At 37.7% G+C, this 27,695-nt stretch overlaps 1 protein-coding gene across 5 annotated transcripts in view; it reads left to right on the forward strand.

Moving 5' to 3' along the window:
* LOC121326751 (choline transporter-like protein 5) overlaps window positions 1–27,695 on the forward strand; it is a 64,685-nt gene that overhangs the window by 34,850 nt on the left and 2,140 nt on the right. For 2 of the 5 annotated variants that reach the window (XM_041270205.1, XM_041270209.1), the window contains exons 3-22: window positions 6,426–6,499; window positions 9,837–9,921; window positions 12,638–12,722; window positions 13,129–13,257; window positions 14,722–14,782; window positions 15,402–15,525; window positions 16,440–16,472; window positions 17,691–17,774; window positions 18,189–18,301; window positions 18,501–18,632; window positions 19,549–19,648; window positions 20,113–20,205; window positions 20,484–20,571; window positions 20,873–21,135; window positions 21,394–21,488; window positions 21,914–22,017; window positions 22,357–22,430; window positions 22,539–22,609; window positions 22,884–22,972; window positions 24,811–24,895. In XM_041270205.1, the coding sequence (XP_041126139.1) occupies window positions 6,426–6,499; window positions 9,837–9,921; window positions 12,638–12,722; window positions 13,129–13,257; window positions 14,722–14,782; window positions 15,402–15,525; window positions 16,440–16,472; window positions 17,691–17,774; window positions 18,189–18,301; window positions 18,501–18,632; window positions 19,549–19,648; window positions 20,113–20,205; window positions 20,484–20,571; window positions 20,873–21,135; window positions 21,394–21,488; window positions 21,914–22,017; window positions 22,357–22,430; window positions 22,539–22,609; window positions 22,884–22,972; window positions 24,811–24,895 (1,982 nt within the window). Of the gene's footprint in view, window positions 1–6,425; window positions 6,500–9,836; window positions 9,922–12,637; window positions 12,723–13,128; window positions 13,258–14,721; window positions 14,783–15,401; window positions 15,526–16,439; window positions 16,473–17,690; window positions 17,775–18,188; window positions 18,302–18,500; window positions 18,633–19,548; window positions 19,649–20,112; window positions 20,206–20,483; window positions 20,572–20,872; window positions 21,136–21,393; window positions 21,489–21,913; window positions 22,018–22,356; window positions 22,431–22,538; window positions 22,610–22,883; window positions 22,973–24,810; window positions 24,896–26,221; window positions 27,520–27,695 lie in introns of those variants that run through there. The other 3 variants (XM_041270206.1, XM_041270208.1, XM_041270207.1) reach the window with 3 other exon arrangements.

Raw genomic sequence — 27,695 nt, forward strand, 5'->3', positions numbered from 1 at the left:
ATCGCGTAGTATGCAGCACAGCGAAACTGTTAATTATAGAATTGTAGTCATGCGAATAAATGAAGTGGTACAGCCAGCTTGTGAAATGTATGCATTGGTTGTCAGCTGCAGGAAAGGCACAGCTACATTGTAGGTGACATGCAGATAAATGTCAGCCCAAGAACATTGTGACGTATCCTCTAGGGCAGGATTTCCTAATCCTGGTCCTGGGGACCCACTGTGCCTGCTGGTTTTCATTCCAAATGAGATCTCAATTACTTAATTAAAACATTAATTGAACTGATAATTTGTTTAATTAGACCTTTTCACTTATTTTCAGCTCTCTTTTTACAGATTTCTCGTTAGCTCTAACATTTATAAGTAACTTGAACTCTGCAACTGTTTAAAAGCTGAAAACAATTAAAAGGGTCTAATTAAGCAAATTATTGTTTCAATTAAGGGTCTAGTTAAGTAATTGAGAGCTCAGTTGGAATGTAAACCAGCAGACACAGGGGGTCCCCAGGACCAGGATTGGGAAACCCTGCCCTAGGGTTATATTCATTCTGTTGTGGTGTATGGCCACATTGCTAGAGCATAGGGAGCCACATTGTGAAGAAGAGACTCGAGGGGGTAGAAAAGGGCCAACTACAACTTTCTGATTTTACACCCTCTCATAAGGGAATTGTTAGAACACAAAAGAAATAATGAAAAAGACTTCTCGTCGAGGACTTTTGTTTTCCAGTTTTACTGTTACTTACTGCTCTACTGGTAAGACAGTGTGAAGTAGAGGCTCCCCTAAACACAATATATAAATAAATTAACAGCATGTTATTTGACAACTAGTAAAACTGCACTATTGCCTCTAATAAATCACAATCCCAGCCACTGTGGTTGTCTTACAGAGCGCATAAAAAAAGTCATTTATTAGACTAATATAAATCAAATAAATAGCTCTTGGGCTAATTTTCGCCAGTCAAATTCGTACAGAGATAGTCTTGACACGTTGGTCTTTTGATTGACAGCATTCGCTCTACAGTAGTATTTTAGGGTTACTCAATCACCTATTGACAGCTTGTTTTTACACTGCTTACCACTGCACGTACCTTGCCCTCAGAGAATTAATCAGGGAACATTCTGTCAAAATGCTCGGCATTCCAGTTAGATAATTGGCAAAGGCATGCGATTCTGTGCCACAGTGACAGGTATCAAGTGGATTTGTAATTGGATATGTTCTTTTTGGGTATAGGACATAAAAAAAGGTTATTGTTTAGCGATGTACAGTAATGTTACCTTACTGTGTCTTGCCAGTGCATATATTCTCTATGTGACCTGTATATAGCCTAGCTCTTAATCTCTTGTTATACTAACTACAGCAGCTACTTGATCAATTTATTTTCGTTTTGAAAGTTGATCCTGGTTTAGCACTGTGTCTCACTTTCTAAAAGGGATCTGAGGACGCCCACTGAACCTTCACTTCTCCTGAGCTGTGTGGGGAATTGCTGTGGTGAGGAAACATAATTGGCCATTCTACATTAGGGAGAAAATCGGGGTTAAATAATTGGGCAGATGTTATACTGGTGTACAATGTAGTTCGATCCAGATGTGTCGACTGGAATGGAAAGTATAACACAACACTATTGACCTGCAATTACCAGAGCAGGGTGCTGTCACAGGAAGACACATGATGCTCTATAATCAATATAAGCTTTATTGAAAGGTACAGCATTTAAAGCGCTAGCATGCCACAATTTTTCATTGTTCTTCCATAGCTTTGCCTCCTGTGCACTTAACTCATTATAAAAAACGAAATACTGAATCTCAAATTGCTGTTACCGGCACAGCACATCACAGTAAAGTGTGAAAAGTGTTGAATTTAAATCAAGGGAAGTAATGGTAAAACTGTACAATGCATTAGTAAGACCTCATCTTGAATATTGTGTTCAGTTCTGGTCACCTCGCTACAAAAAGGATATAGCTGCTCTAGAAAGAGTGCAAAGAAGAGCGACCAGAATTATTCCAGGTTTAAAAAGCATGTCATATATAGACAGGCTAAAAGAATTGAATCTATTCAGTCTTGAACAAAGAAGACTATGCGGCGACCTGATTCAAGCATTCAGAATTCTAAAAGGTATTGACAATGTCGACCTAAGGGACTTTTTCATCCTGAAAAAAAAAAAAATAAGGACCAGGGGTCACAAATGCGATTAGACAAAGGGACATTCAGAACAGAAAATAGGAGGCACTTTTTTACACAGAGAACTGTGAGGGTCTGGAACCAACTCCCCAGTAATGTGGTTGAAGCTGACATCCTTAGATCCTTCAAGAAGCTGCTTTGTGAAATTCTGGGATCAATAAGCTATGAACAACCAAACGAGCAAGATGGAGCAAATGGCCTCCTCTCGTTTGTAAACTTTCTTATGTTCTTAGTACAGAGGAACCACTGTCTGAATGCTCTGTGTTGCTGTTATCCTAATCTAGTACAATCCCATTGCAACATGACTGCACTAGTTTTGCATATACATTTTTTAATAATATTTGTCTGTTTCTAACAACCCTTTGCTTGCATTACACACAATGGCTTGATGCTCAAGGTCAGGGATAATCCAGGGTCACTGAACAACCAGGTAGTGAAAATTGACTTTTAGTTGTCTGAGGCATTTTGTTCTTGCTGAGAATTCTTCACTTATTTCTGCCTCTTGGTCCCTGTCTTCCTTTTCTTCTCTTGATATTCTGGATCAATACACTGTGCTCCAGGCTGGTTTCATTTTGATTCTCAGCAGGAGCCGTGAGCGTGGCTGGATAGCAGGGTTCTCTGAAGCCAAATTTAGAAATATTAACAAAACTTTAATTCATTGGCAAACGTTTAGATTAGAAGACTTTTTTTAAAAAACGTTTGTCATTGGATTTTACTTTCTTTTAGTGTAAAGACAATCCACTATTTAATTTGTAGGGCCCCGTTTTTCAAACACAAACACTATAATGAACTGTTCTGCAATTGGGAATGCTTCAATTTCCCCTTGTCCAATTACATTTAAGTTTATATTCCATGTCCATAAAAGTGGGTTCTTTTTAAATACAGTCCAATAAGAGACGGTGAAAAGTCAAGCCTGTAGGGCCCAATTCAATGAACATGTTTTAGTAACAAAATGAGCAAGTAAATGTTGAATTAATCTGGCAGTTTGAGAGTCCTAGAGCCTGTCTGCTGGGCTGGCTGTGCTTCACTGCTAAACTGCTATTACCTCCCTAATCAGCTCCAGTTAATCTGTAACACTCAAAGGTCCCCTGACCATTTTACTTCCCAACTTCATGGCTTTTCCTGTCTCTCTTTATTCTTATTATATCCATCAAGCTTGTTTCTTGACACTGCAGACAGAATCCTCAGATTTATAGTCCCTCACAAGTAACTTTTATACTAAATAGAGCACTGGGGCTGACATTACAAGATGACAGAGCCTATTAATCGTGTCACTTTCAAGAAGAAAGTTCCGTTTTGACCCTTTCACAAACCTGGGGTTTCATCTCACCCAAGTTTTCCTTGAAAAATATTTTGTATTAAAGACAATAATTATGAAAAAAAAAACCCTTTAAAGTGCAGAGCTTTCCCCTGAAATTATAATCACTGTTCCAGCTCAGTTTTGTTAATTATTTTCTTTCTAAACTTCATTATTTTGAAATGGCCCAAGGGCTCCTTGCAAAGTTTAACCCAGAGCTCTCAGAGCTTGCCCTCTCCCTGTCTTTTAAAGAAGAACCCAGTGATTCTGTTTGTTCAGGATTTAATTGTCTCATTTTACCTGTTAAACCTTGAGCTGGGTGGCCCTCCAGGATGTTGATTGGACACCCCTTTTTTCAAGTTGCCATCAAGCTATTTACCAACCGTTTCCCATCCCTCCATTTTTTCAGTTTATGCCCTGTCCCCCACCCCCCAAATCTCATCCCATTGAAGCACAACTGTGAGTGAAAGGCGATGTATACCAGGAAGGTGTGAATGAGAACATAACATTGACAGGTTACTGGATTTTGAAAAATGTATGCTACAATATATAAACTCCTAAGCCCAGGCTTTTGGTATAAGAAAGCACATTACATTTTAATTCTTCAGGGCTAGTTTAATTAGCTGCCAGTCTTGAGCTGCTTTTGATTGAGTTGTAAAGAAAAAAAAAATAAAGATTCATATTTCATCTGCTCATGCTGACAAGTAATTGAGATTGAGTTTTTCTGTTTAAAAAAGGCAATCTTCATTAAACTTCCATCTGATGGGAGAAGAGAGAACAAAGGGTGGGGGGGGAACGAAAGCAGCACATTAACAGCATTGAATCGTATTGTACCATTCGGAGGAGAATGCAGTTTCCTCTAAGGGCAAGATCAAAGGACCCCACCTTCTCCCCCTTTACAACATACACATGCAGTACAGTCTGAGATCTGTAGAGTATCTAAGACATGCCAGTCCTAGGAAGCACAACCTGTGCACAGTCACTTATTTTTTTCTAAATAGTGTGTTGTTGGCTGTGGTGTGCACTGCTGCTGTAATAGACCAGATTAATCATGAGATTTATCATCACATTTGAAAACATTTGTAAGATTAAACTAAAAATGAATTCTGTCTACACAGCAACCTCACATGGTGATGACAATGGAAGTCAGTGTTTCATCTGAAAAAAAAAAAACATGTTTATAGTAGAGATTTCTATTTTTAGGTTTTCTTTTCTGTGTAAAAGTTTTCATTTTCACCATCTCTGACCCTTTTGATTGTTATTTTGAAAATGTCAGCCTATCAACTCCCTCCTCCTTTCAGAATGTATGCATTTAGAATCGGTCAACGTCACATGACTCAGACCCAGGACTGCGAGACCCAGGACTGAAGTTTCAGCAAGCTGATCTGTATAGAGATTGAATCACGTGACACCAGTCTCTCGCAGAGATCATAAGGCTAGCAGTCACAGCAATCTACTCGTGTGATGTGGCACATTAGATGGGATCAGTGACTAGCTTCGGGACTGACAAAGTTTTTATACCTGGCTGTGTACAAGAATATCTTTTCTGGTGTCACAGACAGTTAAGGTTAAACAGCCATTCAGAATTATTTACCTCATGTATGAAATGAATACCACTTTTCACACAAAGGATATGAAGGGGTTTACAGTATACACTAATCAATATTGTCCATAAAGTAGTGGGACATAGAGGACTGTTAAAAAACGCATTCACTTTAGTATATTATATTTATATGCAAGTATATAATGAGCGGCAGTTCATAATGAAAAATGTATTGCATATTTGTATTTTACATAAATGGAGCAAATTTTTTTCTTTCTACCTAGGAAGCCATATCATTGAAACATGAAAATCATTTAGCCTTTAAAAGCTTCTTAAACACTTGAATTTGACCACAGGCAGGATAATAAGCAAGAATAAATCTGTGATGCTAATAGGCTGGCTGTTCAGCAGCAGCAGCTGGCACAGAAACTTCCTTCCCGCTAGTGCCGACTGCAGAAAGTGAACTGCTTTTACCCCTGAAGGGAACCTCCTCCTTTTTGAGTTTAAAGATTTCAGTTTTTTTTTGGGGGGGGGGGGGGGGGTTGGTTTTTTTTTTTTTTTAATTTCATTTTTTAATTATTATTTTGGAGATGTACTTAACAGAAATGATTCTGTTGCAGAAAATAAAGAGTGGCCTACTTTGGAAATGTGTGTATTTTGAAATGGGAGAGGAAAACAAAACAGATACTTTTTTGAACGTCTAATAAGATGCATGCAAAAAGTATCTCTCTCTCTGATTTATCGTGCTGCATTATAAACCATCATTCAAACCATTATTCCGCGATTTTTTATTTTTTTTTCCCCCCCAGGAACCACGAGTATGAAACTGTAATAAAACATTATAATTCGGCATGCCTGCATTTCTAAATTGGTTTTACTGTATGTTTGGGATAGCACTTCATCTTTTTTCTTTTTTTGGGGGGATTTTGCCCTCTGAATCTAGGGCTCATTATGAAGTGACATATCCCACTGAGATAAGTGAGATATTTTAAGAGATATGTACTGGGATTGTGTGCTTAATTAATGCAGCATTAATTCAAATAACAGTCAAAAAGTTCAGAAATGTTAAAAACACTGAGTTAAAAAACATTTTTGGTGAGACTGAAATTTTTAAACAACATATTTCCAGCTTAATAAAAGTAAGATCAGTACATTTCATATACCACACCATTTTTAGATTTTATTGTACTCCTATACAGTTAGTTAAATATAAATGCTGCAGTTTATCAGTTCAGCATGAATCATGTAACGTGAATTATTTAAGGGCAGATGTGTAAATCTGAATAGGTACATGCCTGTGGATTGGATAAAGGTGTCTGCCAAATAATAATAATAATAATAATAATAATAATAATAATAATAATAATAATAATAAAAACCATTAACTGAATTTCCTTTTTTCTTGTCCGTAGGCACTGTACAGATGTTGTCTGCTGTGTGATCTTTGTTGTTGTCATCCTGGGCTATATTGCATTGGGATCTGTGGGTGAGTAAAGGAGATTATTTAAAGCTACGTGTTCTCTACCAGGGTTATACAAAATATTAAAAACACCTGCCCTAACACTGTTAACGCTGTTTAACTGTTTGAAGTCTTCAAGGTGTGTAAATTATTCTAGAGGGATATGTGGCCATTCATGAAAGATTTCTGTCTTTAATTGCTTGAGGGGAAGTTAAGCTGATTTGATCTCCAGAATGCTCCACAGTTGACAGGGGCTGTTATTTGTGCAGTCTCAGATACAGCCTGTGAACTGCACTCCTGTCTCTTTCAAACAATCACGTCTGCTGTCTTGCTCATGATTACTGATACAGGCCTGAAACTGGGAGGTGCAGCTTCGATATATTACAGAATACATGCCAGGGATGTAGTTTGCAATTTGAAATGATTCACTCATGGGAGGGATATGCAATTTACACAGAGCATTACAAAACAGTTGCAGACCAGTGCCTCCTCACTTGACACTACTAGACTTTATGTATGTGTTTATTTTATATCACTACAACACTGTGTAGCTGTGAAATTCATGACATCAATGGAAAACCGTGTGTACATACAGAATTTATGCATATGATAATAACATTTATTTGAAATAATCTGCAGAGGAATACAATATTTTAATTTGGCATAATGACAGCTGTTAAATTGTGTCTTGGTTTTTCTTTTACAAGTTGGGTGGATGGGTTATTTTCTGTTTTTGAAAACAGGTGGATGAGGGAAAAAATGGAATAACTTGTTTTTTCCTGGGTAAACGTTAATGTACAAATTAGATTTTGAAACACGATAGAAACATTGCCTTAATTTAGCTATGAAACTGTCAAGCTGACTTGGAGAAAACAGTGGGCGTTGGCGATGCATGTTGCTAAGAATCTAGCAGTTCAATCTACCTAAATGTATTCAGTTTAAAAATTCACAGCCCACGGCCCACATATAACACATCAGGGATTATGGTATATATAGAAAGCAGGCCTCAAGTTGCTGTTTAAAAATTCAGAGACAACTCTGAACCTGTGCGGGGTTTGGGAAATGTGAAGGCAGCATAGTGATCTATACATAAAAACAAGATTGTGTGAAGATAAAAGAGCAGCAACTCAGATTGAAGAACATCACTTCCAATCGACATCTGATTCTTAGACAGTGGAAATTGCGTAGATGTTTCTAGGGCTCTCTGCTGGGAGCGTCTTAATATTTTATGCCTAAGGCTGTGCATAGCATAGGCATTTCTCCCATCTCATTCCTCCGCCAGTTCAAAGCGTCTTTCAACGTGCTGTTCCATTTAGGGACCCGTATGGAAAAGTCATATATGATGAATGAAAACACTGTTACACTGCCTGCATAGATCCTGCAACAGTGATTCATGCAACAACTCATGCAAAGAGCCAGTAATTAGCCATATCTGCAGGTTTCCCTGTGTGTTTTTTATAGAACCTTAGTGCCACCAAGAGGTGCAGTACTGACAGGCTGTGCAGTAACAAGGCTCATCACCCAGATGCCCTTTTTAATTCAATTAATTCTGGGGGTGTACAGGGTATGTTGCTGCTGATCCTGTTAAAATATACTGTAAAGCAGTCTAGTCTTGTATAGGGTTCCATTGCAGAGAGGCGGTAGGGCACCGATGTATATTCTAAGGAGAACTTTTAACAAGTGAGCGTCGGTATGAGCAGTATTACAGAACACTCTCACCTTTGTTGTGTTCATTTGCCACCTTTCTATTAGTAGCACTTAACTGTTGTTTCCTTTCCCTGCTCCTTTTATAGGATGAAAAGTGTTTGACTAGAAAAAAAATCTGGATTGTTCTAGTTTTGGAGTTGAGAAAGAATTTAATACAACCTTATTGTGGGTTGGGTGCTTATGAACTATTTTGCATTCTGTGGCATGCAGTGTAATGTTGGTAAATGTATTTTTTAAAAAGTAATTGTGATGGATTATATTTTAAAAGCAGTTATGCCAGTCCAAATGATAAAAATATCTATTAACTTTACAAAACGAGGCCACATTCTCAAGTTGTTTCCTGTTAATTTTGTAATATCAAAGTGAAATGTTCTCCTTTTAAGAAAAATAAATAAATAAAAGAATGAAGTAAATTTGCTTTTCTGTTTCCTGTTTTCATTCGGCTGCCTTATCTCCATAAACGCATTGCCTATACGGGACACCTCCAATCAGATACAGTGACTGCCTGCTCTAGGTAATACAGGGATTTGTGAGCGAGCTGAGCAGGCAAGTTTAAACAGCAAAGTGAGAACCGACAGCATCCATTCAACGCGGTTTAAGAGATTTAGGAAGAGCTCGTTCATCCATATTCTGAATATTGATTCCAGTTTCTTCTTCTTGAAAAGCTGATTTATTGGTTGACGTCCTTAACCCCTTAAGGTAAGCAAGGAATTGAGCGCTTGTTCAAGGGGTTTCTTCTTAAAATACGTCTGGGAGTGACTCAAGTATCACGTGGAAACTGATAATTTGGACAATCAGATCCAACCTGTCAGTAAATTGCAAAAATAAGAAAGTTAGCATTATCTTATTTGTGGGACATCTATGTCCCTTGTACTTTAAAGGGTTAATTACAAGGTAGCGTACAGAGCGAATGAAAGTCAACTCTGATGCATTTCTACCAGCTTACTAATAAATATGAAAACTGTATTTTCATTATTTAAAGTGTGGTTGCTGTTATTGTGTTTATTCAGTGGCACTGATAACATTGTATGCTTTTATTTATTTGCATTAAGGGTCAGTTTATTGGAAAAGCAATAGAAATTGGGTTAGGTTTACAAGTGCTTTTTATCATGACAGTAATGCATCACACAACAATAGCTGTTACATCTCTTTTACTAGCAATATACAGTATGTTTTTCTCCATTAAATCACTACCAGAATGCAGAGTGGAGTAAGTAGGTGTTCATTGTTTAAGTAGAGTTCTACTTAGTTTTTTTTTTTTTGGGGGGGGAATGATTTATTAGTGTTGTCCTAGAAACCCCATTGCTTAACCAAACAACAGAGAGTTCAACAACATTTCCGATGGCTTGTTCCCAGCTTGATTTGATGACACTTCCATCCAGGCATGCTGGCCCCGAGCTTCAAACCAAGTTTTTTTTTTTTTTTTTTTTTTTTTTTTTTTTTTCCTGAAGATGATCTAATTCTTGCATTTTATTTCATAAATAAATGTCCTGCTTTAAAAAAGAAATTGATGCTCCCTTTCTCCCTTCTTCCAGAAGTTAAAAAAGGGGCATAACTAAGCGTGTCCTCATTCGAAAAACAAATTCTGCAATCGATTTATATTGAAGACTTGATCAATTAATGTTTTACACAGTCTTAAACTTCTCTTTCTTTGTAGCCTGGATGCATGGAGACCCAAGAAAAGTTATTTACCCAACTGACAGCTATGGACAGTTCTGCGGCCAGCAGAGCACACCGAATGCGTGAGTAAAAGTCAATGTTAAGCAGCTGTGCGGATTCACTGTGGTAAACTGTTAACAGCAGGTGGCAAGTCACTCTTTAGGTTCTATAACCATAGTCATCAGCAGTAAGATGCCTCTCTAGAGGAACTAGATGCCTCGTTTGTTTAATTTGCCTGGAGGATGTTACACAAGGGTGTTAGAAACCTAGCACTGTATTTTTGATATTTTATTTTCCTTAAATAAGAATGCAGCAGGAACATAAAACATTGACTGTATTACCGTTTAGCGCAGTGAAGCGATTCCACTTTAAATTGTCTTCAGGTCAGCACCTGAAGCTGTGATGATGCTGTCATGTACTCATGTGGAGTAATCGGCAGCTGCAGCCAGTCCTCCCGCATGGACGTGATTACCTAGTTGAGACTAAAGAGCCATGGCACGTCCCACAGGAATGCATAGTGTCATTTTCACCAGTATTAGAGCTGTAAGATGCTCGAGGCTTCATTTACAGCATACGTACAAACTGCATGTTGTTAGGAAGTGCAACATTGCAACACTGAACGCTGTGTATGAAATGTGATTTAATTCACCAAAACTGACAGCGAGTAAAAGCTTTGCGTATGGTGCCCTATATTTAAAATCACAGTGTATGATGTGCCTACTGCACGGCTGACAGGCTGAGGGGGTGTCCAGAGACAGGAACATTAAAGGCTTACTTTCAGGATCAGTTTGCACCCCCCCCCCCCCCCAATAACTGTTGGAGGATGGATAAAGAGATTGCCAGTTGCAAAAGCCTAAAGAAACATAGCATGGTGTAGGGTATGCCAGCGGATGGTGCAAGAATACACACACATGTATGAAATGGTTGGTGTTATTGTCCATAAGCATCTGTCTTAATATATAGCTGTAATAAGTAGTAAATGACAAGTTCCAGGGGATGCCAGTGTTCTCACATCTCATTGTGTTATATACTGGAGGTTGTTTAGATTGCCCTGTGTTCCATCTATTTTTATGCGTGGGTGTAAATAAATGCATCAGTCTGCTCCGCTGTGCTTGAATGTTAAGTAGAATGAATATTATAAAGCTAATGGCATGTTCAGTGTAATGTTACTGGCTGCAGATCACACTGCAATTTGATGCCGAGTTCAAACTGGTTTATTAACCTTTACTTAATGACCACACATGAGCTTGCGTTCCATTAGGTTTATGAAACCCAATTAGCATTCGGATTTGCTACTCAAAATGATAACTGTTCTATTTAAACTTACAGGGAGGGACCATCTTTTAATCTGTATTTTAATAAGCCATTATATGTGCAAAGTTGTTTAATGCTTATGGTGTGCTGCACTGCACTATTGTAAAGTAATATGGATGTATGTGGTAAACAGGCAAGCAGTGTATCAATTACTTAGCCACAGGATGTTGTGTGTAAGAAGCTGAATTAGTCTTGGGGTGTGATGCACAGTATATTCAATATATTTTAATGTTTAACCCATAGCCCTGGGAACTAAGAAACAAGTTACATTAATGAGCTGTGATCACACCATCATAGTTGTATGTGAGAACAGCTTTAGAATACACTTTGTACATTACAAATGTGACGCAGTTTGCTTTCAGATGAATATTTGTAATAAAAATGTGGAACCTCGTTAATAATTTAACCCAAGCTAATTAGAGATTTTAGTTTAAAAGTCTTGCATTGAAAGTAGTTTGCATCGTTTGTAGCTTTTGGGTAGTTATCTCAAAGCTGATCTAATTATTTTGATGGATACCTTTGTCCCTCAGTCCATTAAATAGAAAACAGCACAAAATATCAGACTGATTAATTCTTTACTGTAACAGTAAGGTTCTTCCACGCATCAGGAACATCTGAGTTTTTTTTTTTTTTTCTGTATTTCTGATAAATTCTGCAATGTTTGCTTGATGGATACTTCTACACAAATCTCTTCCAGGCAGAGACCGTATATGGTGTTGCATTGTGTGGGCAGTGGCCAAATACATGTCATTTCTAAGCTTGGATTTAAAAAAAAAAAAGTTTTTAAATATTATTATCATATTTGAGATACCAGACTCTCTTCACATGTGGGTTTGAACACAGTGCTCAGTGCATTAATCGGCTATCATCAGATTTTATGACGCTGGTACATGTCACATGATCTTTGGAAAATATTATCCGATCAGCTCGGAGTGTTAGGAACCCAAGTAGTTTTACTGAGAAATATTACAGTACCTGTTAAAATAGTTCCATGCTTTAGCTGAAAGCTTAACTTTTGTTCGCACATTGAAAGCTTTACAATAACATTCTCAGTATTGGAATCGACAGAGCTTGAAGGTGATCGATTAGCTGGCACCCCCCGATCAATGAACAGAACTTCAGTTTAAAAGTGAACGCACTGCTTGCCAAGAAACAATTTTTAAAAATATGAAAGCTAGAGAACTGCTTCAAAACTTGTACAATGAAAGAAAATCCCCCAGGCACTTCCCTGCTGTAATATTTGAAATGGTATCCTTCTCTAGTGATGAAAGTAGCTGAGATCACCAGGAATCACTTTTCATTAATTGCCACTAACTATACTGTTATTGCACTGGAGAAGCACACTAATTACACATTGGTTGTGTAGTAGCAATGCTTCAGTACTGGATTTCTTAGCTATTTACACCTATGGATAGGAAGGAAGTCAGAGAACTGCAGTTCCAGGTTAACCTTTTGTATCTCTTTTTTTTAATTATTATTATTTAGGAACAAAGCCATATTATTCTACTTCAACATTCTGAAATGTGCCAGTCCTGCAGTTCTCATAAATCTACAGTGCCCAACAACACAGGTATGTGAGAATGTGCAATAGAAGGATTATAAGCAAAGCAATAGCGTGTGCTGGAAATGCATAGATTCGACTGAAATGAGAAAAAAAAAAAAAAACTCTCGGCAGTATAACAGTGGAAAACAATGCTAAACCAATAATAGAAATGCAGAATGGGAAAAGAGCCCATCCCTTGCCTTTAGCAGTTATACTAAAGTACTCATTAATAAGCTATATGATATGTTATTACCATTAACATTAAACATTATGTAAAACATTATAGACAAATTAGTATAGTAGATCATTTTAAAATCCACTCAAGTAATCAGCTTTAGTTATTACTATGAATAGCCTATCAAACATTTAATGTATGTTCTCCATTTAATTACATTTATTCCCTGTTTTTTTTTTTTTTTCTTTTCTTTTACAGCTGTGTGTTTCCAAGTGCCCCGACAGGTTTGCAACCTACTTAGATATGCAATATGCATACAGATACAACAAAAGCTACTGGGAGTATTACAGGCAATTCTGCAAGCCAGGTTTTAACAATCCAAGAAAGGTAAATGTACAGGCAATATATTTTTGTAGGCATTGCTTCTTAAAAAAAAAAAAAAAAAAAAAAAAAAAAAAGACAAATAATCCACCGTTGGGTATGAGGGAACGTCACTGGAGTTACATCAAATATTTAAAACGTTTTAGTCCTCCTACGTAAAGAGCAAAAATCAGTAGCATTGTTTAAAAACACTGACAGGAAAGATTTAAAACACTTACAGGGCTCTCTGTGGTGAGTGAAAGGATTGATCTTCAGTGCTTTGTCTGGAAGGAACGTCAGGGTGCCCTCTGAAGAAGCTGTCAAACTTTTTCATTGTATCGGCTGCTCACACTTTACACGTCAAGGCTGTATGAGGTCATTTAAACTTCAGATAGAGATATTTTATAATCCCCAGATTCTTGGTTTTAAAAATATGCGTAATGAAAATGGGATCCTTGTGCAGTTTACCTTTTTTAAGTGCTGTGTTATTGTACTCCAAACACTGTTTCATCAAAAAGAGGGTCCTGTTACTTTTAAATAATATCCATATGCATAACGAGGCTGGTGTTATTATTATTTCAATAACATTCCTCTTTCTGGGAACACTTTTGATGGAACCATTTACTTGTAAATTCGCCCCCACTGAATCTCACTCCCACACTGAATTGAGTATGCTGCAGGAGGCGAGAGTCATTACCAGCTTTAAATTGATATCTATTTCTGCCATAAACTGCTGACAGCAGCAAGCTTGATCACAGCACTTAGGGGTCTATTCATAAAGGGTTAACGCCTGTCGAAATGAGAAAACAGGAGGACATGATCGGATTTCGTCCACAGCCGCCTATTTAACGCCAATTGCTATTCATAAGAGATAATTCGGATGCGTTGTTGAGCCCCAACGATTTTCTTCTATGAAGGCATGTTTGTAACGAATTGAGAGAAAGGTTACGATTAGCTCATTAGCATAAAGGTCCTGAGCACTGCTATTAATAAGAGTGAACGACAGCAAAATGCTGTCGCTAACTAGGAGTTAGTGAACGCTTTCTACAGTCAAGTCTAAACTAACGACAGCCTCATTGGTGGCTCACACAATAAAGCAGGATATAATAGTAAAGGAGGCTGGCCAATGCCACCTTGCATTTGCCTTTAACATATAGATGCTTTGTTTTCTCATTTTGCATTCACATTGAGTTATACCCAAATGGAGCCGATGACCTCCCGCAGGCAAACTGAATATATCAGAGCAGGGTAGAGATATCAATTGGAGTTTGCTGTACCTCCCCTAAAATGAAAAGCCTCTGGCACAAACAGCATGCAGCACTGCGTAACTGTAGAGAAACAGGCAATGTGACCTGCATCTTCTGGATACAATGACTATTGTTCAGTCTATCATTCGCAAGAGCAGTTCTACTGCATATTTACATATTCACATGCTTTGTAAAGTGTGCTTGTGCATAGTAAAGCAACAGTAATCCCTTTGCTTCTTTTCAGTCTATTGGAGAAGTTCTGCGAGATGAAGATTGCCCGTCAATGATAGTTCCAAGCAGGCCATGTAAGTTCAGTACACAGCAGACAGTACAGGGGCTGCATTGTCAGTGATCTCTACTAGTCTTCAAATTGCCATCAGCTTGTTTGTTTCAGAAGTGTGTATATAGTTGTTTCATATTTAGAAAATAATCCAAATACAGAACACAGACAGCAAATAGATAGAGATATCACAGATACACAAGAAACACTGGATGTGACAAGTAACTTTTTTCCTCTCCTTAGATTCTTTACTTGTATTATTATATATTTTTTTGTTTGTTTTAATTCTATAGGATTTTAACTTGCTATAGTGCCTGGTGGTTAAATATTGTATTGCTGTTCAATAGTTGTTTTTTTTTTGTTTTGTTTTTTTTTTTTGGGGGGGTTGGGGGGGGGGGGGGGGGGGGGGGGGGGATTGGTTTTCATATATCACGTGCCACATAATTATACAAAATGTAGTTTGGGGAATCCAGTATACGTGTGACTACAGACAGAGAGCCACTGTCACTTTACAGTGATATATATTCTATAATATATATATTATAATATGCTAGAAATGACACTGTATAACCTTTTTCATGATAAATTCCAGAGAGAAAACGTTTGAGAATAATCTGAATAATGAATTGATCTGTTTGTTTCAGTTCTTCAGCGGTGCTTTCCAGACTTCACCACCAGAAATGGGGTGTTGACTGTAGCCAATAAAACTACCTTCAAAGATGGAAGAGGTAAAACGAGAAACGTGACCGACCTCAGAGAGGCTGCCAAGTAAGTTCAGTGCTTCCCATGAAGATATCTACCTATTAAAAATGAAGTGGGCAGAGGCGTTTTGTGATGCTGTTTCCTAACACTGATAAATTACACTGCAATTTAACAGTAAAGCACCAATAAATTGGGTTATTTCTTTTTATTCTAAGTTACAGCAAATATGTATTAGGTGAGTTGGTAAGAAAGATATTTTTAAAAAGTATTTAATCTTGTCTAGTTCTGGAGCGTTTTTTTTTATTTTTTATTTTATTCTTCAAGTTTATACTTTGAGCTGATAGCAGGTTTAAGAAAATACACTGTTCCACACATGCTTAATGTACTTGTATGTGGCTATAATGATTGTGAAAGCCTTTGTAGTATATGTGGTGCATGCTTGCTACAAATCTTGAGTTACCACCTGTACCTCGTTTTAAAGCACAAACTGTATTTTTATAATCCTTAGAAGAAAAAATAAAGTATCGTCAAAGTCGATATAAAGTTAAATGTAGAGCATGGCTCTTTTTTGTTAGTCTGCTTCATCAATTAGAACCAACATTACACCTACAGTAAATGTTTCTTTATCACATGATCAGTTAATATGTCCTAGATTACATTCTTTAATACACTTCATTTAAAATGGTCTTAGTAGTGGCATAACTAATACTGTATCTACCATTTACCGTATTACAATATAACGTGTTAAAAAAAACCAAAAACATTTATTAACCATTCATGCATGAAGAAAGAGTTGGATACTGTATGTGCATTATTGATTTTGCAAAGTAAAAACTGCCCGATAACGTCCATCACAAGTGTGTTTTTGAGCTTTATATCTCGTCAGAACTGTACATACTTTAGCACCATGCATATCTATGTAATACAGTTTAACATTCATCCGAGGAACTTTTAACAAGCAGAGTGCTTTTCTTTTATAGACAGGTTACAGCTATTCAACAAGGAGGTGAAAGGTCTCAAATCATTTTTAACTCTTAACAAAGCTCTAGCACTGAGCTCTGCTGACTAACCCCCCCCCACCACCACCACCATGTTGCAGATCTGGCTCTGTGCGTTTCAGGAGCATGCTCTGTTGACCCTGAACAACACTTGCCTGGGGTCTCTCACAAGCCAGAGAACGTATGCACAATCTGCAGATCCAGCCCCGTAGAACTTTAATCAGACTGTACACAATACAAAACAGAAAGCCTGAAGCAGAAACTAGGCGTCTGCTTCAGTTAGTTAGCTGTTTGATTGGCGTACAGTACATTACTGCTTTCTGCATTCTGCTTCTTGTTATTGATATTGTTTCATGTTTCCAGCAAGGATGCAATGTCAGATTGTTCTGTTCTTGACAGTTTCTAATCATCTCTCAATAGTAATGCTTGACAGCCCTGTCGGCAGTCCCAAAACAAAAGCTTCGCTGTGTTGGAACTGTAAATAGCTTGTGTCTATGGATTATAGTTATTTCTGAAACTTTTTTAAACCAGGGACTTTTTTCACAGGTGAAGTAGGAACATGTTCCATTAAAGAAATCATAAAAAAACCACACACAAACATAACATACTGATAATTAATAATCAGACACCTGAAATATAACCATAAAAAAAAAAAAAAGAAAACAGCGCTGGGGTTTTAAGGTGGCACCCATACTGATATGTATTGTTGAAATTTGTATTAATTCTATAGTCAAATGTATAAAAATCTATTTTTACACCTGCACATAAAGTAATACCCCCCAAAAAACTAAAAAACAAAGGCCTGTTAAGTATAGCAGACTGGTCAGGTCTATCCATTTCTGGACCACATGTATCCTCTGGATCCCTGACTATTGGTCAGACAGGAGACACTGCACACTATTTGATCATATACAGGTGTTTCAAAATAAGTACAAAGCCTTGAGAAAAACATGGGTCAAAACCAGGCAGCATGCCTCCAGTTACTAGCAGAAGAGGTCCTGTGGGTTAATAGACATTATTGCTGCTTTGCCTGTTGTTACTGTACTAATATGTCAAGCAACAAGCTAGTGTACTAGATATACACCTATAGAAGCAGTATAACAATCCTCTAACCCTGAGCTGTGTTTAGCCCTTACTTTATCAAACTACAGTTAAGCGTACATACAGTACAGTACAATATAATCTTAAGTCTCTCTCTCTCTCTCTCTCTCTCTCTCTCTCTCACTCACACAGTGGTATAAACAGTGTTCTTGATGCAAGAGAAGTGGGAATAAAGGTTTTTGAAGACTATGCCGGTTCCTGGTATTGGATTTTAATGTAAGTTGTCGCGTTCATAACAACGGAAATTAGGAACTAATACTAAATTGTACTCGTTGACCAATAAAATCTCATATCCAGTAGGTGGCAGTGTTTCACCACAAGCCTCTGGTCCTTCAGCAGTTATCTTGCTAAGTTCTGACATGTTGCAGGGAGGGAAGCAGACAGTGTGACAATACTCCATTATAGGAGTACCAGTAACTCAGTATAGTGCTAATTGAGAAACCGTGAGACCACGTTTTTACAGCCCTAGTTGTGTAGTTGCAGTGTAGTTACTATGTCCTCATTTCTTGTCATGTGTAGATGTAACATGAGCCCCCTTTTAATAGAGTGTTACCCTAAAGAACCTGTATTCTTATTGCACACGTGAGCAGGCCTGCCCAGTAAAGACTGTGTACCTGTGTTTCTCTCCAGAGGCCTAGTCATTGCGATGGTGGTGAGCCTGCTGTTTATCCTCCTCTTGCGCTACACAGCCGGGGTCCTGCTCTGGGTCATTATATTCGGGGTGATCGGGGTCATTGGATACGGTGAGTGTGCTTGAGCGGTACTATACCAGACAAACAAATTGGTGCATTAAGGAGCTCATGAATTAACATGCAGCTAGTTCTGAAACAGTAACACGTCAGACTTCACTGTAAGTGATGCCAGTGTTTGCACTGGTGCGCAGACTTGTAGATTCTGTGCCATTGTGCATCTAAATGTATCTGTTGCGTTTTTGTTCGGCAGGGATCTTGCACTGTTACTTGGAGTTCAGTACCCTCAGAGGGAAGCCAGGAGCTGATGTCACCATCTCAGACATCGGCTTCCAGACAGACTTCAGAGTCTACCTGCAGCTAAGTCAGACCTGGCTCATCTTCAGTAAGGTTTTGTTTTTGCCATTGAGTGAACTGGAAATGCTCATGTTTTTTAACGTGCTTCATTTAACACGTCAGACATTCGGAACGCATACAAAAGTGACGCAGATGGGCAGTGTTAAATGGACATGTGCAGTACATTGTCCTTACTGGAACAGCCCGAGAGACTGGGCATTTCTAGACACTCAGTTTTCAGATAAAGAACTATTGATTTTCATTTGTGCCATTTTTGAAGTGATGTACAATATCGTCCAATGGTAGGGATTTAGGGACGCATGTGTTACCCTGTTTAGTGTATTTAGTTACTGGACTCTGCCTGCACTGCTAAAATAAGGTGGCAAGTAGTGTTTCTGTCTTACTAGTGTGTCCTGAAGCTAGATGCCCGGGGAGGCAGAAAGATCTATCCTTTCAGCTGAGTAATACGTTTCCAATACTTTCTCAGTGTCCATCATCGCTGACAGATCCAGTCTTGCAGCTGAGCGAGTTTAATCTGACTGCCCCAAGCTGGTAAACTCATTTTTGTTCAGTAAGCCTTTCTGTTACAGCCAAGGGCTTGACCTCCTACAGAAATTCCTGAATCGTCTCCAGTAATCCAGGAAAGAGCCAAGTCTTTTAAATCACTGAAATTTGCTGGAGTGGTGTCACCACGGGAAATCATGTTGGTTAAGCTTGTATCAGTATCATACATTTGCCTCTCTATAACTAGAGAGTGGTCAGCTTTCTTTTCTGTTACCTCAAATTGTTAAAGTAGGTCAAGAAAGATAATTTGAATTATTATTCTAGCTTTCTGAGGACTGGACTTGATAAATGAGGGGAACTTGTCAATAGTGAGAGAGCCAAAAATGTATATAACCCAAACTCAGAGACTCGAATGCTGCTGCCACTGCTTCAAGGTTACCATGTATTTTTTTTCTTTTCAGTGATATGTCTCTGCATTATTGAAGTCACTATCATACTGATACTGGTTTTCTTGAGGAACAGAGTCCATATCGCTATTGCACTGCTCAAGGAAGGAAGCAGGCAAGTGTCTTTCATTGTGCTACACACCCACACCCCGGTATTGTAACACAGATCATCTGTTTCAGTTCATCTGGATGTTTTGGTTTTAAAATAGTTGGCACCTTGTTCAGTTAACATCATCCATTGGCTTATTATTTCTGTCCCATTTAAAGTAGAAACAAGTTGTTGATTACCTTAGCTCCTGGTTGATTAACCAGCAGTTTCAAAACCACTCCTGAAAGGGAGGCTACAGTGTGTCAACAAGGTGCTTGCACAGCTTGTGGTGTACAGGACATGGAATTGGTTATGGTTACAGGTGGGTCTTTCCCATGGATGTGCTTCTCTTAGAAGCCTCTTAGAGTGCACAGTTGCATGGCTAGAGTATGTTTTTTCCCATGGGATTGAACTTTGATTGGTGTCCTTAATTAAATCTTAACAACTTAAAGCAGAGAAAATGAACCTGTTTCTTCTCTGTTTCATTCCAGGGCCATCGGACATATAATGTCGACTTTATTCTACCCAATCATCACCTTCCTTCTCATAGCGATCTGTATCTCATACTGGGCTGTCACTGCCGTGTATCCTTCTCCTGCTCTGTGACAGGAAACAAGCCAATGTGGGCAACTCTACGGCACTCTCGTTTCAGATCAATCTCTCGGCATGAAACGTTCCCTTTTACATCAACGCAGCAATCACACGCTTCAGCCATTTGGTGTGCTAAAATAAAATCCTAAACCAAGATCATTTACTAAATATGAAAGACATATGAAAAAAATATGAAAGCTTTACCATCATGGGGGTTGTGCTTTTATTGAAACTATATCTTTACACATTACCTTAACCAGCCTATTTGTAGATTCTTGGCTTCATCTGGTGAACCAATATACAAAGTGATGCCAGCCCAACCAAAGTGCATGTATGAAAACTTCACATGTGATCCTGAAGTAAGTCATCTTTAAATACTTTATTTTAATGAGTTTAATGAATTGAGCTTAAGTGGTAGTCTTGCGGTCTTGTTTTACTGTATATGACTGACTGGAAAGATCACAAGACTTGTACATATTGACTGTGCATGTTGAGATGTTTCCTCCTTAGACCATTTGCAATTGAAAATGGTGGATATGCTTCAGGATATGCTAAAGCACATAGCCTTAGTGGATATGTCAGAAATATAGTGGACCTTATGGGTTATTGAGCTATATATTTATCGTTTTATTTTTTCGTTTTTTTTTTTTTTTTTGACAGACTTTCAACAGTACGAATGTGACCAAGCTGTGCCCGCGCTCTCAGTGCACGTTTGCGTTCTATGGGGGCGAGAGCCTTTACCACAAATACATCTTCATCCTCCAGATCTGCAACGTCTTTGTGTTCCTGTGGCTGGTGAACTTTGCCATTGCTCTGGGCCAGTGTACTCTCGCAGGGGCCTTCGCATCCTATTACTGGGCATTCAAGAAGCCAGGAGACGTCCCTGCCTGCCCACTCTTTTCTTCATTTGGAAGAGCAATTAGGTAGCTTTGGAGGAAGCACTCAGGCAACGCTGCGCTACAGCTGTAATTTTTGCCTGTTTCAGAATATTGAGTCTTGTTTAAAATCTCAGTCAAATACACCTTTGGCTGAGAAATAAAGAGTGTCTTTGCGCCAGAAGATGGCACTATTACTCAGATGGATTCTCTTCTGAAATCAGTTGTATTGTACAGTGCATACCAGTGTGGATTCCTAATTGCAGTGCCTGTTGCTGAATATTAAAACCTTTTTTTTTTTTCCAGATACCACACAGGCTCGCTGGCTTTTGGATCTCTAATTCTTGCCATTGTCCAGTTGATCAGAATCATTCTAGAGTATTTGGATCATAAACTTAAAAGTGAGTCTCATGCCTGGCTGCCTTTATTCTTGTTATGTATTCAAGCAGTGCTGCGCAACCATTACAGCACAGTATGGCTTCCAAAAGTATTAAGTGATTTGATGTTTGCAATTGCCTGACATGTGACAGAGCTGTTTATTTGTTTGCTCTTGTTTTTATGGTGACTCAGGTTGAGGGTATAACTTGTTTCTAGTTACCTGAATGTCTTTGACAATCACAAATGTATTTAGGTTTTAGTGGGGAGGAAACTGGAGTGAAGAAATGTTAAAGAAAAAAAAAACAGTCAGCTATTCACTAGGGGGAGCTGGAACACCAGAGAGAATAAAATACATCAGTACGAATTCAGTCCTCAAACCCTGTGTGGAATTGTGCTATTAAACATTCATTTTGGAGTGCAGCCTGAATATTTTAATTGTTATTTACAGGTGCACAGAACAAATTTGCCAAATTCATGCTATGCTGTCTGAAATGTTGTTTCTGGTGCTTGGAACATTTCATTAAATTCATGAACAGAAATGCATACATAATGGTGAGTCTATGAGATCATTGATTCTCTGTTTGTTACTTAAAAAAACTGAAGAAAAGAAACTGTTAAAAAAATGTAAAAAAAGAAGCATACTTTACAATGCAGGCAAGCTGTATGAGCATCATTTCTTTTGTTAATTTAAGGACCTGTTTATGTACATGTCTGTTATTTCTTGCTTAATATGTACAGTTACCAGGTCTTTTGAAATAAAAGCAAATGCATTAATATTATTCTCATTATATTCTAATTGCTGGATCATGTTTCTGATACTGTACAAGCTATTATTATTATTATTATTATTATTATTATTATTATTATTATTATTATTATTATTATTTTCAGATTGCAATATATGGCAAAAACTTCTGTTCATCAGCAAAGGAGGCATTCTTTTTGTTGATGAGAAATGTTATCAGGTAACTTGTTTTTGCCTTTTTGTTTTACTCGTTTTTGCAGCGTATGGAATAAGTCTCCAGTCTGTGCAGATTATCTGACGTTCTCACTCTCACTCTTGTCTGTAATAGGGTTGCTGTGCTAGATAAGGTTACAGATTTCTTGCTGTTCCTGGGGAAGGTTCTCATTGCAGGGAGTGTTGGTAAGTCATTTTCTTTATCATAAAGAGTTATACTTACTTTAAAATCATGTGCAAATGTTAGGGCTCTTTGAAAGTATGCACTATTTGGGTCTTATAAAAAAATGCTTTACTATGAATTACTTTGTTGTTGCATTTGACACAAGAGTGATTGCATTCAAGCACAAATCATTATAAACACATTTGTATTAAACCTAATGAATATATGCTAGGTGGCGTTACATGGATGTTTTAGGTGCAATATATTTTGTTTAAAATAGTTCCATTTGTTTTGCAGGTGTCCTTGCCTTTTTTTTCTTCACACGCAGAATACCTGTTATTCAAGAAGAAGTGCCATCATTAAACTATTACTGGGTACCACTGCTGGTAGGTGAAAGTTTGAATTGGTTCATCTACAGTGTCTTTGTCAGAATCCTTTGCCTACCAGCTCGCTCTGGGGTCTGAAGAGGTGAATGAATTTGCATGATAAGCCCCATATTAAATACGGTTCATTTTAAAGTTTACAATTATGTGCACAATGAGTTCTTGTAGTAGGGTCACACTTGTTCCTTTTTCTATCAAAATGTAATTTAAATGGCACATGTCTCAGAACTACATTTCCCATCATCCTCCTGCTCACTGGTAAATCCATCACAGTTACTTATGTGAACAGGAGGATGATGGGAAATGTAGTTCTGAGAAGTCCTTGCTGGTACATGGGAAGCCATCTTGAGGTAGGGAATGCAATTTAAAAGTTTTTAAAAAGTGGTCAAAATTAAATAATAATAATTAAAACAATAATAATTAAAACAATACACACATCTTACGTAAACAGTTGTAGCAACACATGGGAACTTGTAAGACAATTAAATAAAAAGGTCCTTTAAAATTATTATTGATTTCGGTCGAACAGCAAGCTCAAAAATATATACAGATATAAAAGCTAATATTTATTTAGCTGGATTAGTGTGGGATACTAACTGGAAAACAATAATCAGAGTCTTAACTTTCATTCCATATATAGCGTTCTGTGTAAAAATGTGTCCTAGATAGTCACGCTGGAGGTTCACCCCTGCTTGCGTCCCTGTTCAGCGCAGTGGGAGACACTGGATCGCAGTCCTTGGGCGAGGGTTTAAACAGGCAGGAATACAATTACATTGGTTTACTGTAAGGTGTTGGTGAGGTTGTGGTTAGAACACTCCCCTCTGGATCTGGTTTTGAATTTCGATCTGGGTCACATGTCAAATGAGGTCCGCTGATTTCACTCTTCCTGGTGAATAGATTTCTATCAATTCAGGTCCTTTAAACACTATCACTAATAATTTGGTGGCAAAAGAAATAAGCTATAGTGCCATGTATCGGCACAAAAGAAACTAACTCAGTAATCCAGACTGTGGTTGGAAAAAAACACTGTGTGTGGAAGAAAGGTGTAATATTAATACTGCACATATTCAGTATGCCATTAATAAAAGAGACAAGAGATTTGACAGGTTGCTATACATTGTGAGAACCAGCTGAGATAAAGGTGTGTTCAATGGAGGTAGCCTCTCTGTAATAAAAGTGACACTGTAAAATTAAATAAGTGAATAAAGCAGTTTCCATCTGATCAGACAGGTCATATTGCAAGCAGTAAGAGTGTGGGATAGAAGTGGAATGCATCATCTTCCTGTTGTATCAGGAAAACCACAAAGTGAACTTCATATTCATTATTATACATAAAAAAAGACATGTTGGAAAAGGATAAAGATATAAATTAAAGGCTTTTTTATAGGTTTGTTTTTTTAATTTTAGTTTTTTTACTGTAATCCCGTAGCATGCAGTGTTAATACTCCATTTTTAAGTAATCATAATAAAATCGAGGCATTTCCAAAGAGGAAAAACTGATTTACTGAGCCACTCTGGGGTCACAAGGGCGAATGTGGAGCCTTGTCCAGACCGTGAGCTCAAAGCCCTGTCAGGGGTCAGCTGAAATTGGGATGGACAAGCCTGACTGGCCTCATGTCACTAGCTATAGTGTCAACTCAGTACAAATTGTAATTCGAAACAGCTACGAGGCCTCAGTGAGGAGGCATGTAAAGTGTTGCTGATGTCCATTATCCTCATCTGCACATGACCTTCCTGAGTCACGGGCAAATGTTCAAACCCAAAGAAATGAAACATTGAAGCATGTGTGCATCCCAGACTTATAGCAGATGCAGTAGTCTTGTCTTCCCTCTCTTCTTTAGACTGTGATATTTGGCTCATACCTGATCGCCCATGGCTTCTTCAGTGTCTATGCAATGTGTGTGGACACACTGTTCCTCTGTTTCTGTAAGTACCACTGTACCATTTATTAAAAGTATGCCAGTCTATTTAACATGGCACTTGTAACAAGCAGGGCTTTCTTATTTACTTTTATGAAGGGGGAATGTTTTCAGTATTTAATAATATTAATAATAGCAATAATAATCATCATTTTATCTAATTTTGTTCTGTGCCTTTCATCAACAGAATACCTCAAAGCTATTCTATGACCTTATTGTTTGGTTGCACTTAAAGTAATATGACTTGTCGTGAAAGGCACTTTTATAAAATAAAGATTATTATTATTACATTATTATTATTATTATTATATCTGCAATTTAGGAACTGCTACTGAATAGCTGATACTGTATATGCAGTGGACATTTTCTAATTATACGGTAATTGAGTTAAAATTCCAATTTAATGTTATAATTCCTTTTACTGTTGTTTAGTTTTCATGCTTTTCTGTCTAGAAAATGTTGCCACAAAAAAATGTAATTGCATATAGAGACCAACTAGGGTTGCATTGCAAAGCTGCTTTACTTCTGTTTGGTATGCTTCTGGATTGCCACCTTGTGACATCAAATGCCATTTAGAAGGGTTGCAGGATAAATTCCACGCCTATCTCAAGAAGATCAAGTCATTCAAAGTTTGGTTACTCTTGATTAAAACTGCCCACAGGCCACATGTCATAGCATGATGGAACCTTATTAAGTGCTATAACTATGAAGATTTAAATCTTCTTACTACTAACCAATGAAATAAATGTAATCCTCTGCAGTATCTTGGCCTTGCTCTTATTTAGTTTTTCTTTTCTTATCTGTACTTTGTTGGCGGGTTATACTATTACAGCTTCACGAACAGATTGTTGTTCGAATTGAGGATTTTGTGCTGATTGCTGCTCTCTAGAAAAAGCTTTGGCAGCATCTGTAAGGCTGTGTCTTCAATTGCTTCAACTGCAACTGTGAATTCACCCAGTAAAGATGGATAAACCCTTACCTGGGTGTCAGCACCTGCTTCTTATGGAGAACTCAATGCGAATAATTGTCTGTTTATGCAGATCTCTTTACTATGTGGGTTCTCTAACCTGCCTACTTTCTGTTTCCCTTTGTCTGTCTGTCTGTCTGTCTCTCTCTCTCTCTCTCTTGCTCTCGCTCTCTTGCTCTCTCTCTCTCTCTCTCTCTCTCTCTCTCTTGCGCTCTCTCGCTCTCTCGCTCTCTCTCTCTCTCTCTCTCTCTCTCTCTCTCTCTCTCTCTCTCTCTCTCTCTCTCTCTCTCTCTCTCGCTCTCTCGCTCTCTCTCTCTCTCTCACCTTTGGAATGCACCTCCTTGTCTGACTGGGGAACGCCTTTAGGTGAAGATCTAGAGAGAAATGATGGATCAGCAGCTAAGCCTTACTTCATGTCTCCAGAGTTGCACAGAATCCTGGGAAGAAACGAACAAAGCCCTTAAAAAGTCTACTGGCTAATTGCTTCAATTGCTGAGCGTCACCCAAAATAGCTTTATTTATTCGTAAACCTGCTGTAGCATGCTTTAAGTAATTTGGATGTGCTGTTCATGGGCTAAAGTAATGTTAATGTGAACTGGCCAAACGTGTATGTGGACAGGTACAGACCAAGGGATGCAGGGCTCTGTTCAGTTCTTATCTGGTGCTGAAGGCTTTTTGTGTTGTTGATGCTAATATCTTATGCAGTGGGATGCATATGGCACTAAATTCCATTGCTGGATGTATTGCTCATACTAGGCCATTGTGTTCATTGGGTTATTGGCATATTTTCTCCAGTGGATGCCATTTAATCACATTAATATGACTTTGATAAGGTCAAAGAAACTAATGCAGTTTAATCCACTTTCTATCTGGTAGAAATGAAGCCAGTAATAAAATAGTAAACTAAATTTACTAATTTTAGAATAAGGTGGAGTTTAGAGGGGACAAAATGAAAAGATGGAGTTGGAGAAGATTTTTAACACTAGAATGCATCTGCAAAGTCTAGAATTTTTTTTTGTAGCACAGTCAATGTATGAGGAAATGCATCTTTTTAAACGTTTATTTAACAAACCCATAATAAATTAATCAAGTACAGTATCTTCATAGCTTCTTCAGTCCTTATATTTTACAGACAAAAAAAGAAAACTATATGAAGACATCAGTGGAATTTATCGTTAATATTTTCCATTGTAATTATCTTCATTACACAACACCACCTGCCTATTCATTTTTTGGTATGGAAGTACATTGTATTTGCATACAATGTCAGTTTGATATGAATTTTTGTACACTCAATTTGGTGTTTTACTAGGGTAATATATTTTGTGAAATTATTATTTTTTTTTTCCTAAACTTTTGAGAAATACTGTACAAGTGTTTTTATACAAGTAATGTTGATTAGACAATGAGCTATACTTGGATGATACTCTGCCATACCTTGAACAGAGTGTGCTTTTTTGTGATATCCTTGTGCTTTGAGGTTATGTAGTTATTTATTTTTGATGAACATTGTCTATTAAGACATTCATATGATTTTAAAAAAATATAATACAAATAATATGATTTGAACAGAGCCCTGTATGATTTTAGGAAACATATATTAAGACTAATAGAAAGAACAGTTTCTAGTTCAGGTGCCTAGTTACTAAAAAAAAGAGATTACATTTTGGATCTAATGCTGAACACCTTTTTGAATTCCATTTATAAAGGGATGTTAAAGCCATTTTTGGTAATTTTGTACAAGCGCAGATCTTCAAAAGGGCTGCCTTTTATAATACTAACGACTACTATATACCTGGTTTTGTAAATCCTTGGGTTATTTAATGTCTTTGTAGTAGGG

The sequence above is a fragment of the Polyodon spathula genome, chromosome 14 (assembly GCF_017654505.1).
Source record: "Polyodon spathula isolate WHYD16114869_AA chromosome 14, ASM1765450v1, whole genome shotgun sequence".
NCBI lineage: Eukaryota > Metazoa > Chordata > Actinopteri > Acipenseriformes > Polyodontidae > Polyodon > Polyodon spathula.